Source organism: Ctenopharyngodon idella, chromosome 16 (assembly GCF_019924925.1).
Source record: "Ctenopharyngodon idella isolate HZGC_01 chromosome 16, HZGC01, whole genome shotgun sequence".
Lineage (NCBI taxonomy): Eukaryota > Metazoa > Chordata > Actinopteri > Cypriniformes > Xenocyprididae > Ctenopharyngodon > Ctenopharyngodon idella.
This window is the reverse complement of record NC_067235.1, coordinates 32962459-32977129: the sequence shown is the minus strand read 5'-3', so window position 1 is coordinate 32977129 and position 14671 is coordinate 32962459. Positions and strand designations below refer to the sequence as shown.

At 38.9% G+C, this 14671-nt stretch overlaps 1 protein-coding gene across 2 annotated transcripts; it reads right to left on the bottom strand.

The window, feature by feature from the left end:
• Positions 1-166: 166 nt before the first annotated feature.
• Positions 167-12097, bottom strand: LOC127496965 (free fatty acid receptor 3-like). Of its 2 annotated transcripts, none has more exons than XM_051865004.1 (2): positions 11999-12097; positions 167-3593 (listed from the first exon to the last, which is right to left on the bottom strand). In XM_051865004.1, exon 2 carries the CDS (start codon positions 3563-3565, stop codon positions 2579-2581), a length of 987 nt encoding a protein of 328 aa, XP_051720964.1. In that variant the 5' UTR covers positions 3566-3593; positions 11999-12097; the 3' UTR covers positions 167-2578. The 2 variants fall into 2 exon arrangements, with proteins under 2 accessions (XP_051720964.1, XP_051720963.1); XM_051865003.1 differs by lacking the exon at positions 11999-12097 and adding an exon at positions 8458-8622.
• Positions 12098-14671: the final 2574 nt, after the last annotated feature.

Here is a 14671-nt window from a genome sequence, read left to right as displayed (position 1 = left end):
TGTTTATATATAAGATGCATTGTTTTGTTGGTGATTATTTATTTTCTAGTAAGGCATAAATATCAAGTTGAACGTTTAGCATGGTTTAGGGTTACACATATGCATGTCTAACCATGCTATGAATTGTTCTGTCCTTCAAACTGGAGCGATGTAAACAGCATGCACAGATTGTTAAAACAAACTTTATTTAAACAATTCCAGAGATAGTACATCTGTTTAAAATTCATATGCATGTTTGAACAGAATGACTCAGTCATGTTAGAGGTCTTATTTTTCTTAAATATATTTGTGGGTCACACTTTAATTTAGGGTCCAATTCTCACTATTAACTATGACTTTTGCCTTAAATTCCTAATTACTGCTTAGTAATAGTTAGTAAGATAGTTGTTAAATTTAGGTATTGGGTAGGATTAAGGATGTAGAATATGGTCGTGCAGAATAAGGCATTAATATGTGCTTTATAAGTACTAATAAACAGCCAATATCATAGTAATATGCATGCTAATAGCAATTAGCAACTAGTTAATAGTGAGAATTGGACCCTAAACTAAAATGTTACCAAAATGTATTACAGGCATACAGAACACTCATGAATTATATTTGCAGAAAGCAAGCTTATTTTTTATTTATTTATTAGTATTTTTTTTTTTTTTTTTGCATATTTTTATTCAGTAGAAATGACACATGAAGGCATTTTCTAACCCATTTTCTAACACATTTAAATCTTTACATGCAAAAACAATTCTTCATTCAATCATTCAAAGTGTAAACATAAAAAAAAAAAAGAAAATTGTAGAGGAAAAAAGCAAAATATTAGAATACTTAAATTATATAATGTCAGAAGAAAATTTAATAAAATGTATATTATTAGCTTTCACTGACGTTTTTCACAGAAAATTTTCAAGAGAAATGTTGTCTTACAATCTGATTGGTCGATGTAAGTTATAACATTGGCTCAGCCAATGGTGTGAATTGGGGGTGGGTCTACCTGCTGCAAAGGAAGACGTGGGCGTGTTCAAAATATCATTATTTTATTCGGTGCTAATGCCTTTTATCCTAACCAGTGACCATGACGATACTCTCAGGTACTTTATTTAATGTTAAAAGGATCTAATGTGAGTGAAGTGAGGTAATTTACCTCAGATCTTGAAAATAAAATAAAGGAAACAAGCACATTCAAACTATGAACTATGTGTGAACAAGCAAATGTATTCAATGACATGGTGCCCATTCTAGGCTGCTTCACCAGGAAGACGACCAAGGTCAACCAGCTTTACCAGAAAGTCAAAGTTGAGGGCACATGAGACTCCAATAGATGCAAAAGTAATATTATAATACAAGTTATAAACTCAAGTAAATAGAGTGCAACAGATGAGTTCCATTAATTTTTTTTTCCATAGGGAAATTGATTTTAAACAGTAACTTATTAACCTTTAAAGACAGACCTACTGTGAGATACAACATGTGCTTTTGTGGAAACCATCCGTTCACATTATTTCAATGTATTTTTAAAATAGCAGCTACATTGGTGGTGAAAAACTACATTACCCATGATGCGTTACAGAAAATTACACCAAACGAACTTGCAGTATTTTGCATTACACTTAAAATATATGTCAAAGTCCCTTTAAGACAAGTCATTTCACTCGGCAGCCATCTTTGAAATGCCTCTTGGGCATTCAAGTGCAGGTCCTGTCTCTTTAAAATAGGGAAACATCAAATTCTCCAAAACTGTTCGCCAAGCCTACGGTTAAATTTCATATTTGAAATCAAATCAAAGTTTGTAATGTTGTGATTCACCTTGTAGCTTGATTCATGACACTAAGGGCCAGATTTACTAAACAGGGCAAATTATCTTGAGAGCACAATTCCAAAAAAGCGCCGATGGGAGTGGAAAGTTTTGCGTGTCACACAGATGCAGCTGGATCATTTCCATAATGACCAGCGCAATCTACCAAGAGCATTGCAAATAGTGTCTGGTTTAAGACATGCTTTTTTGGCCGTTAAATAATGGCGCAAATACCAGTAAATTGACTAGCGCAAAGATTAGTAAATCGTGTTGCATGATTCATTTAAATACTCTCCTCCCATAAATTTTGCGTCTGAAAGGGAAATTCCTACAAATGCATATGCAATAAGGTCAGCTGCAAAAATAACCCTGTCCACGCCTTTTCAGCGCTAATTTTTCACTGCGTGTCTTTAGTAAATCCTGACAGTCATTTTTTATGACAGAAGAGCGTAAGCTGTTAGAAAATCTGGCCCTTAATGTTTTAACAAAAACATTTTTTAAAATCCCTATGAGAAACATGAATAAATAAAATACTTCCAGAAGTATAAAAAATGGCCAGGTAATGATGCACTCTATAGTGGTGCATATACAGGTCCAGTAAGCAGTTGCCACAGAATTACGGTCTTATTGTTTGGACTGATCAGCATGTGCTCACATCGCTTGATTGCAGTCAGAAGAAAATACAGAAAAATACTGGCCCATATGGTGCTCTTCTTCAGTAGATACCTCATAGATTTAGTCTCATATTCATGCATTTATCAGGGAAATTCTACATCATAGCTTATGGTGTTACAGAGAGCTGTCAGTCATGCTCGGTCGAGTTTTCTCGTCTGTACTCGAACAGTTCAAGATAGGGCAGTAGAGAGCTGAGCGGCAACAGGGCACGAGTAGCCGCCTCGTCAACTCCTCCAACACATTCTTAAATGTTCCTCTGAGTGCCGAAGACGAGAAGTAGAATATGAAAGGATCGAGGCACGCGTTAAACGTGCTGGTGAGCAGAGCGTACACCCGCCAGTCGGTGCTTTTGTTGTTCACGTATCCAACCACATGTGAGATGTTGTAGGGCATGAAGCAGACAATGAAGACCAGAAGCGTGCCCAGCGCCATCCCGATGGCTCTATACCGCTTCTTGGCGTTGATGTTGGGCAGATTGGAGAGGATGTGGATGAATCGGATGTAGCAGAAGCAGCAGATGAGGAATGGTGTGCAGAAGAGCACTGCAAAAAGCTCCAGGCGAACCGGCAGGAGGATCTTGAGCTGTTCATCACTGAAATCTTCATAACAGGTGTTACGCTTCGATGGATCGGTGAAGTTGGGGTTCGAATGATGGTGGTATTGCATGATGTAGACGATGCTGCAGTGCGCCATGGAAACCACCCAGAATATAACGCTGGCTATCACAGCATTTCGAGGGTTGCGTTTCAGCTTGTATTTAATGGGGAAAGCTACACCCAAGTATCGCTCCACACTGATGGCCGTCAGGTGGAAGGTGCTGTTGTAGATGGTGGAGTAGAAGATGAATCCCGACAGCGGGCAGAGGAAGTACGGCAGCGTCCATTTCATGTTTGCCGCCTCCACCATGCGAAATGGCAGGAAAAAGAGGAAGATCAGGTCGGAGATGGTTAAACTGAGTAACAGCACGTCCATTGGGGTGGAGCGCTGGCGGACCTTCTTGCAGAAGGTGTAAAAAGCCAAGATGTTGGCGGGAAGGCCTGTGATCAGCGTGAATCCGTAGACCGCTAACACCAGGTTACTGAGACTCACCGTCCACACCATGGTCACTGTAGATGCCAAGTATGCAAACCTGCAAGAGAAAAAGAAAGATTTAATTCAAGATAAGTGTGCAATGTCAAAAGCGTTCTACAAGAAAAGCATGGCGACCTTTTTAACTGTGTGTAACTTCAAGATTCAGACTCCTGCACAGTACTTAAACTTGCATCACAACAAAAAGATTTTTATTAGCAATGTTTCCGTCAATCAACCTTCGCATTCCAAATACAAACACCTGTTAATAATAATAATAATCACCACACCTTCAATTACACAGCTACAAGAAAATGAAAATAGAATCAGAAAAAGAAGAAAATACAATACAATACACCCAAATTTGACAAAATAAACATCGAGATAAATCTACATTACATCTTCCATCTCAACACTAGCCATGTTTACATGTACACTTTTTTGTCATTCCGATTGAAAGATTCGGTGGACTGTTTACATGAGACGTTATCTAATCCGAGACGGTGTTTACATGCGCCAGCGCTGTGACATGCGAGTGACATGCGCACATTAGCCTATGTCCTGTTTGCCTGCCTTGTATTTCTGTTAACATGGAGCTCCATTATTTCTTATGCCAGCTATTTTTATGTAAAGTGTTGCTCTTAATCAAGCAGCAACAGCGTAAATTTGTAGCGTTTTACTGCTGGAAGGAATGAGGAAAAGACGGGCGCAGGAAGCTGACCTTTTTGGTGGCTGTTTATCTCGGAGCATCTCAATACTCCCTCCGGCGAAAAGCAGAAGCGTGTGGATGAATGTCCATAGTAATGATACACTGAGTTCCTTCAGTGTATTTAATACATGTTCAGTTTTACTCCAGTTTAATTTTGCCGCCGCCATTGTGCATTCTGACGACCCCTGGCCTCTTGACGTGATGACGTAGATGCTAAGTAATCGGTTTAACTCGTCTACATGGCAGAATTTTTATTTTGTTCGGTTTATAGAAAGGTTTATCCCACCCCTCTCAAACAGATTACAATTTCATTCAGTGTGGGCGTTTTTAATCCAATTGAGGTGTTTATATGGAGCATTTTCATTCGGATTGGACTTTTAAACCGATTACAATGCTCCATGTAAATGCACCTACTAAATCATTTTAAAAATCCAGACATCAATATAAATTTTTTTAAAAGCCATAAAAGACATACCTATGAATTATTCCCTAGAAATTGTAATTGCAATTATTAATTACAATTATCATAATTTACATTGATGTTTTGAATAGCTTTATGACATTGTTTGAAGCAACTGCATGCCATATTGTTATATAAAAATAAAAAAACAAGCTGAAAACACTCTTCCTTTTATTGCTTTTCTATAGCATTAAGCTTCAAACGTCAACTGTACATTGGTTTGGTTTCTTCTTTAAATAATAAAAAAAAAAAAATAAACAAACATATGGGCCATTTTCCTGGTGGCATTTGCACCGTCAGTAGGAACTCTGAAGTGACATAAACTGCGCTTGTTGTTGTGATTTTTAATTTGATGCCGCTGAGAACAGCACAGCCAGAGCCTGAGCACATAGTGCTCGCATTCTCCGTCTTCATTAGTTTACGATCTGTTTAACAGTCCTGTCTAATACGTTATTGGATAGAACTGTTATACAAAGAAAGTAGACAGTATATGAAAAAGTATTTGCAGTGTGGTTGATGCACAATGTCGCTAGCTGAGCAGAAATACATGTTTCGCTGGGTCCTCTCAAAGTCGTGCTGTATTTTCTCCTTAGCATAAGGTTGAGAGGTCCATCTATCACTGTTTTCCATGTTTGTAGAGTTAGTTTGTGAAGTAAATATATAGGCTGTGTACACGGCTTTTTAAAAATGGCGGGTGCTGGTGTTTCGCGTGCGTTCGACCAATTGACGTACACTTAATGTCACTGGTAGTTCCTCTTGTGCTGGGTTAGACCTTTTACACTCTGAAGTCATCGTGATTCGCCTCTCTCAACGTAACATGCTCTAAACCAGAGGTACTCAACAGGCGGCCCACGGGCCGCATCCGGCCCGTCAGCATTAAATTTGTGGCCTGCGTCATGCTAAATATGAATGTATTGTTATTATAATTTGCATTCAAACTGACCGGTAATATTACTTCGGTTCTTCCGCGTACACTGCGCATGACGCATTTTGCACGTGCGCTTTGAATAGTTTGTGCACTAATTTAGTTGTCCACAAGGTGTCAACACTGAAACGGGCCATTGTTTGACAGTCTGAAAAGAAACGGAGAAAATGGAACTACAACAAACACAATAGCCACCCGTGTTGACGAGCGCTTGTGTGAGGGAATTAAAGATACCAGCAACTCTATTTTTAATAAGTACAAAGACGTTTTATCTTATGTTTTGGAGCGAAAAACTCAGAGACTGGACAAGAATGACTCTTTCTAGTGTGCATGTGTTGAACACCTGTGTTCACGCACGCTATCAAATGCTTGAGACTGCATGTTCGTAAGCCCGATGGTCTTCTTAGCAGCATGAAAAAACTAAACTTTTATTCTTAATGTCATGTAAAACGTAACGTCAATGTAAAGCAAGTGCTCCCATTCTCATTCGCGAGACTGTTCTGAACAGAAAAGGATTCTGGATTCTGACCTAGTTTAAAGGTAGAGGTAATAATTAATTAATAATAATAATAATAATAATAATAATGAAACCTTTGTAAAGCGAGCCTGAGTATAAATAGGCACTATAAAAAGTATTAAAAAGGTGCAATGGAGTATAAAAAGTATCAAAAAATTGAGCAACAGCCAGACCTGAAATTACTTGTGATAACAATGCAGACTTTTCACTAGGAAAAAGGATTTCTTTTCATCAGTTCTTAAGTTTATTTGCTCAGTAATGTTTTTCCTTATGCATTTGGGCCTTTTTTTTCATACTTGGAGTATAGATGCATTGTTGCATTAAGAATACAGCAAGACAAACTATTAATCCTTTTTTAATGACATTTTTTTCATGTTCACACTATAAGTAGGACAACCATTAAAGGACAAGTAAGTACTTGTAAATACTACAAATATTGTCTTAACTAGGCCTAAATAAAAGTTTTGCGATCCAAATTGTAATTTGTGGCCCTTTGCATTTTATGTGGTTTAAATGCGGCCCTGTTGGCCTCCGTAACTTGAGTACCCCTGCTCTAAACACACCTCTTAAACACTTTTCTTTTTTTTTTGGTAATCGCGTCTTTGAACGATTACGAAATCATGGCATCCGTAATCATAATCGCGATTAGAAATTTGCTTAATTGTACAGTCCTACTATGAATGATTTGGGTGTGCGAGGCTCTATATTTCTCACAAAATTGCATTCTCACACAAATTAATGCACAGTGTTCATATGATTGGTGATAAGTCTTTAACTGTGGTAAAATATTGTTTTTGAAGAAGCAAGCCTTGTTTAGTCCAACTGTCCTGTAGACACTGTAAATCTGACAGCAAACAACATTAGGGCAGTTAAAAATTAGATAATTTATTAATGCCATAAAATATAGTACAAAACATATGAGTTTTATTTAGCCAATTGTGAGTGATACGTTCAGTATTTAGCACTGTGTCGGGGGTCGAATTCTAACTAGGTAACGCAGCACAGGAATTGCATCATGGAACCTCTAGATATATAAGATAAGGTTGCTAAAAAAATTACTCTTCAAAACCCATGAGAGCAATGAGTAATGAGATTCTTGATAACATCTTGATAACAGATTACTCTAAACAGATTACTTCTCTGTAAAGCTGCTTTGAAATGATATGTATTGTGAAAAGCGCTGTAGAAATAAATGTGAATTGAAATTCTTCAGGTTATTGTTGGTCAATAAATTAGCATATATAGTAAATGTTTGGTGAATATGTCTTCTTTCAAAATAACAGAAGTATTAAACAGTCATTCATTAGCTATACATAAATAACACATTACAACATTACAATATATTTCTTATTTTGTTTAATATTTTATGTAATGATAATCACAATAGAAATCATAGTTATTTTGTAGTCAAATTGAAGGGGTGAAAAATTTTAATGTTAATGTGGCCTATAAAAACTCAAGTGGAAAGAGTTTTTTTCTCTCTCTCTAATCAATTCTGAACTTTAATTTTGAACTTTAGTTTAATTTATGGTTACTGAAACAGGTTTGAGTTAGTTCTTATGAAGTGTAAAGCGAAGTATGAATTTTTCAAGTTTTTCCCAGATTGTTCAGCCCATTAAAAGTAATCATTCTAGAATAATTAATTATTTCCAAATAGACCTATTCAAGTAATCTATAATGTAATCTATAATGCAGTGCTGTAAATTATGTTAACCTAAAACTAACTTCCACAAAACCAAACCAATTTTGAAAGTCACAATTACAGTGTGATGGGTGTTAAGTTTATTTTGGTCAAAAAAAAAGGACATGGGCATCATATTAGACAAGCAAACAAACAAGCTTTTTAACATTTATGCAACAAAATGAAGAGCAAAAGATGCAGATTAGGTGTTTAACTGATGATTTATCAATGCATTTTATCCGTCCTGTGAGTCCTGTCGCCCCAGAGAATCATGAGACATGCAGACTTGAACATATAAAATGACTGACACCTGCTGGAAAATTATAAGCTGGTAAAGTATCTATTTTTGAACACGGTAGCTCGTTTCTAGCCAGGTCCAAAACCTAACCTGACCACTTTAAACTGAACAGCTCATAGTGGATTTCATGATCTAAGGTAGGGGAATTTTCTGTTTAAGAGCGCAAACACCTCTCTGTGAACTCTAGATACAACTGAACATACCTTTGAACATTAAAAATGTTTGTTAGCCTTAGAATATCTGTCGATTAATTTCAGAAGCATCATGGTACCATTTTAAAATCATTGAAGGAATGACAAACTACACAAAACTGAAGAAACAGAATGATTTTTTACCTTAATTCAGTCCACTACCACAGATTCAGAAGTGACAATGTCCACTTCTCACTCATAATGCTTCTTATAATGAAGTCATTGTGACACACAAACCTATAACGACACAACAGGAAAGAAGCATACTTCCTGTTTTACTCCCAGCACGTGTAATCATTACACTAACTTTTGCTTATACAAACATAAGACATATAATACTAAATTAATGATTAATAATAATGTACTGTAAAAAGAGTATGTATAGACTTTAGAATATTGTATTTGAACTTAGCTCTGTATATTTCTGTCATCGCTGTCGAAGAGTAATTAGCTGGTGAAGTGGATTCACTTATTGTGGAGTTAACGAAAGTTATCATGGGCATATCTTTAAAGCTGAAGTCATAACAAATGTCAGTAGTCCGGGAAGATTTTGAAATGAGCGATTCATTCATAGATCTTACCTTCATGCTGTGGAAACACAAACCGTAAGACAAAACACAACGCGCTGAAAAGGGGCGGGGTTACATAAGGTCCATATGTATGCGCATGGATATATACTAGTGATGAACAGATCACGGTTATATCCGCGGGCGCTGCGGATAATCCGTGGGTCGGTTAAGGCGAGACACTACAGGTGAATAGGGATTTTTTTTAAATTAGAAGATATCACTATGAAACTTCTCCATTTTATTACTGGCATAAACATAAGAAAAAAATTTATTACAAGTTTTGTGTAAATTTATGTTTTAATATGCAAATGAGGCCTTATATACTTAAATATACGCTCATTTGCATACATTTCCAAAAACAAAATCTGGAAATTGGAAAGGTCCAGGTTTAAAATTTGTTGACATATTAGATGAAAGGGCTTTTACAGAGGGGATTCTGGATATCATATTTTGTGCTTTAGTAAATTAGAGAATACTGACAATAGCCTTAAAAAATCTATTTTCGCCATGTTTTTTTGAGTAAAAGGACCTATAACACAGGATAGGAATGATATATCAACAAATCCCTCTGTAAAAGCCTTCAGAATATAGATAGGAATAAAACTGTAAAGTTTGGTGAATATAAGTTCTGCTGAAGTGGAGATTTCTGACTCAGAGCAGGAGAAAAAACTCATTTTGAGAAAACGGCCTTTAAAGATATTTACTGTAATTGAAATCTATAGGCGCAAATAGATAAAGTGCTATAAGATATACACTTAAAAATGTATTTTGGATGTTTTCTTTCCACCAGTCTGAAAAAACACTTTATGAAAAGCCAAAAAGTGCAAAATCTCAAAATTGACAGGTGCCTGAAAAAACTGTGTTTTTGCCTGTAGTGTCTCCCCTTAATAAAAAATATCATTCCAGTTAATTGTGGGTGGGTTGTGAGCGGATGAGAGGTAAGTCATGAATGTCTTGATTTTAATAAAGACACAAACTCTAATTTCACGGTAAAACACAATGAACGTGCATCACTCTTTCGTTTTCAAAAACAGCGAGCGCATCTCTTCAGGGAAAAACAATAACGGAAAGCCGTTGTCTAGAGCACCTCCTAGTGGACATTATATAGAACACATAGGAAAACCTACAAGAGAAATTGCCTAATACTAGCGCAACAGTTTTAACTAAAATATACACAAGTGTACACAAACTTAGCAGAAATTATTCTGAGAAGAGTGTTTTCCAATATGATGTAAATATTAGCGTTTAATTGCAGACACAATTGCGGGGTTCACTTGTTAAGCAGAAATGTAGGCAAAACAGATCCGAGAGAAATGTCAAAGAAGGAGAATAAGGGTGCGTTCACACTTGTAGTTCAGTTTGGTCCGGACCAAAAAAAAAAATTTTAGTCCTGGTCCGATTAGCGTTCATATTGGCAATTTTATCACCGAACCAAAAGGCATAGGGATACGTTCACAACCTGATTGGTCGGATTTTATGACGTATTGCCTATTTTGAGACGGAACTTACTGAACATCCAAAACAGTGCTGTGTGCTGAGGTAAATGTGCTTGTTGTGTGTGCGTAGCATGCATATGATGGTATTTTGGCCAGCTGGGAACTCGTGAAGAGCTTAAAAAACGTGTAAAGGAGTCAAAACAGCGGCGGGAATCCATCCGTCACACACACAAACGATCTGCTGCGTGGAGACGCGCGTCTGATGCTTGTGATAGGCAAACTCGCGACTATGATAAGAAAAACCGATATGTGTGAGGATTCTGTCCTTTTTAGGGTCTCATCTTCCTGTTTTTGGTTCGTTTACATGTCTTTGGTCCGTGTTGCATATATCAATCGAACCGCACCAGAGTTCGTTTGGAACCGGACCGAGACCCATCTCTCCAGCGGTCTCGGTCCACTTGATTGGTGCGCAGTAGGGTTAGAATGGCAGCGTTCACACATGTTCAAGTGAACCGCACTAACAGAGCAGTCGCACCAGGGTTCGTTTTAATCGAGCCAAACATGTGTAACTAGTCCACTCCGGCGAGGTGACTACACATGACAAGTGTGAACACACCCTTAAAAACAAAGGGAAGGAAAGAAAAGTACCTGTGGGAGCGTTTTAGTGAAGTAGTTAACCAGGACCAATCAAATGTTGGGTGTGTGATATGTAACGGCTGTGAAATGCTGTATGTATATGATAATAAACTAATAAAGCCTGTATCCAGCCTTTGCTTGGCTGAACGTATTTAATGACTTGTGTGTGTGTTCAGGAAGTTGCAATAATGGAAACAATGACTTTCCAGTTTAAGTTTGAAGGAAGTAAAGCCTCTATTAAAGACGTCATTTTGCCAAATAAGACCTTTTTACTTCAAATAGTTAAATGTTCATTTAAAAGCAGCACTGAGAATTTTAATAACTGTAATGTGACAGTCGGGTGCGGGTCAGGTGCAGATATTTAAATCCAGGCGGTTGACTAATTTTTAAAAGCGTTTTCAGGTAGCGTTTGAGCTGATCCGTGCATCACTAACATATACTCTTTTCTGTTTGTTGTTAGCAGGGTTGCTATGCGATTGCTAAAGTGTTTTGGTTGGTTGTGTACTTGCAAAAGAGTGAAGTGTCTCTATGATACACCAAAGTTTAATGCTACAGAGACTGTACTGTTTATGCCTATGGTAATAATGCTGTCTATTTTAGTCTATTTTTAGGTTTCATTTATCTTCCAATCTAATAAATAGCAATAAAAGGTGTCTGAAGTTCTCAAATGTGACTAAGCAGCTCCCTAATGTGATGAGAGAGCGTTTGGAGACGTGATGGGATACACCGATGCTTTAAACATTTCCTCTTTCACTCTGCACTCTTCCTCTTAAAAAACTCAAGATTGTACAATAGAGGACAACTTGGTATTGTGTAATACTGTACAATGAAATGTTTTACTCTTCCAATATATATGACTTGAACTTTTCACTTTTTCTAAAATAAACTACTGAAACTATTTAAGTCAAATCAGCATTTTTTTCCCAAACCTCCTAGAGATTATGCTGGTGTTTTGAATATGGGTAATGGTGTTTAGCCTGAGAGAAATGACTCGCATTCAAGCTTATGTTCAAGAAATAGTTAAACAGGTCATTATTTACTCACCTTAATGTCGTTCCAAACCCGTATAACGTTCGTTCTTCTGCGTAAATCAAAAGGAAAGGTTAGGCTGAGTGTTTACACTCTTCCGTGCAATGAAATGATGATTGAATCTGGACAACAAAACACCATAAACGAACCATAAAAGTACCTCATATGACTCATGCTCTACATTCCAAGTCTCCTCAACTCATATGATAGCTTTATGTGAGGAACAGTTAATATTTAACAGTTAATGATTAACTAAATCACTCCTTCCATCTAATCTCAATTCCTGCAAGCACATATTGAAGATTTTTGTGTTCTTTGCACTGTTCTTAACTAAAACTAAAACAATTATAAATTAAAGCTAAATAGAAATATATATATATATATATATATATATATATATATATGTAACAAAATTATTAAAACTTAAACTGAAATTAAAATGAGAAAATATAAAGTAAAACCAATACAAAATTATAATAAATTCTAGAATAGAATATAAATAATACTAAAATTACACTGGTTCCTTGAATAAAAAAAAACTATGATAAAGGGTACATATGGGTAAAAAAAAAAAAACAGTAAATTATAGGCCTGTCACGATCATGAATTTTGTGTGAATTTTGTGGTATTTTACACCGTAAAATACTGTTTTCCATTGAAACGTTAATATACAGTAAAAACAATGCATTCTGGTTAATATTATTTATAAATATTACCCAGAATGCATTGTTTTACAGTATATCACAATGCATTCTGGGTAATATTATTTGTCGTTTTCAAGAAAGTAACCTCAAAACGTCAAATACCACCCAGCCATGCATTGTTTTTATGGTATATTACTGTTTCAGTGGAAAACGTCTCGGTTACAAAGGTAACCCTCGTTCCCTGAAGGAGGGAACGGAGACGTACGTCGGACAGACCGACGAATAGGAATCTCGCTAGAGAGGCCAATCTACTTCGAGTGTAACTACAACGAGCCAATGCACATTGGCATGCAATCATATGCATCAGCTGCTCGCCTCGCAGCGCGGGTATATAACGAGCAGCAGGTGCGTTGCATCTTCAGGTTTTCGCTGAGGAGCCGAACCGGATAGGCGGCAGCATCAGCGGGGTACAGCGACTGTGGCGACGGGACGTACGTCTCCGTTCCCTCCTTCAGGGAACGAGGGTTACCTTTGTAACCGAGACGTTCCCATTCAGTCGGTCACGTTCGACGTACGTCGGACAGACCGACGAATAGGAATCCCTACCAAAGCGCCACAGGGGCTGCCCTCTTCCAGCGCTCTGTTGTAAGCCACCTGAACCCCCTTGCCTACGGACGGTGGGACAGGGCTAACACAGAGAGTGTCAATCACTGCTGTTCCCCAAAACCCATTCAGTGAGACTATTGGATAACGCTGGGAAAGCGTACCCTTCCGCTGGGAAAGGAACGCTGCGGAAGCCACATCCTTCCCGAAGGAGTTAAGTGGAGAAGTACATATGGACTAACCCGTAGGCTGTACTACATATGGAAGAACTGGGGTGACTCCAACTCGATGAGAGGTGGGTTCTCCCAGAGGGAAAGACACGGGCTTCGTTTAGGAGCAACCGTGGAACTAGACATATGGGATCCCAGTAGGGTCACACATATGGTACCCAGCCTAAACCCGGTTCTCAAGGATACAACGGAGTATAGGCCTAGCGCCAGACGTTCCGCCACGTCGGCTGCCGAAGGGAGATCGGAGGACTCAACAGGGTCTGCCTTGTAGGGACTCTCTGGAGAAAAAGCGCATGTAAGCGCAGCAAGCCGACACTAAGCCGGGGCCTCTCCGTGCCTCTGACCTGAGGTGAGAACACGGGAGGAGACCGGCTCGACACGAAGGCTATAGAATCTAGCGAACGTGTTAGGTGTCGCCCAGCCCGCAGCTCTACAGATGTCTGTAGCGAGGCGCCACGAGCCAGCGCCCAGGAAGATGCGACGCCTCTCGTGGAGTGCGCATGCAACCTGAGCGGGCAGGGCACGCCCTGAGCTTGGTAAGCCAGGGCGATGGCATCCACTATCCAGTGGGCCATCCTCTGCTTGGAGACAGCCTTTCCCTTCTGCTGGCCTCCGTAACAGACAAGAGCTGGTCTGAGGTCCTGAAGCTTTGAGTTCTGTCTATGTACAGTCGCAAAGCGCGAACTGGACAGAGCAAAGCCAGGGCTGGGTCTGCCTCCTCCGAGGGCAGCGCTTGCAGGCTCACTACCTGGTCCCTGAAGGGAGTGGTAGGAACCTTGGGCACAAGCCAGGCCGGGGTCTCAGTACCACATGGCCGTCACCCGGCCCGAACTCCAGGCACGATTCGTCGACCGAAAAAGACTGCAGGTCCCCTACCCTCTTGATGGAGGCCAATGCAACCAGCAGCAAAGTCTTCATAGACAGAATCTTTAAGTCTGCTGATTGCAAGGGCTCAAAGGGAGCAATCTGAAGTGCTCTCAGCACCAGAGCAAGGTCCCAAGAGGGTATGGAGGCAGGACGAGGAGGATTTAACCGCCTCGCCCCCCTAAGGAACCTGACGACCAGGTCGTGCTGACCAACAGATTTGCCATCTATGTGGTCATGATATGCGGAGATAGCAGCAGTATGGACTTTGAGGGTGGAGGGGGACAGCCTACGCTCCAACCCCTGCTGCAAGAAGGAAAGCACGACACCGATCGAGCATCTTCGGG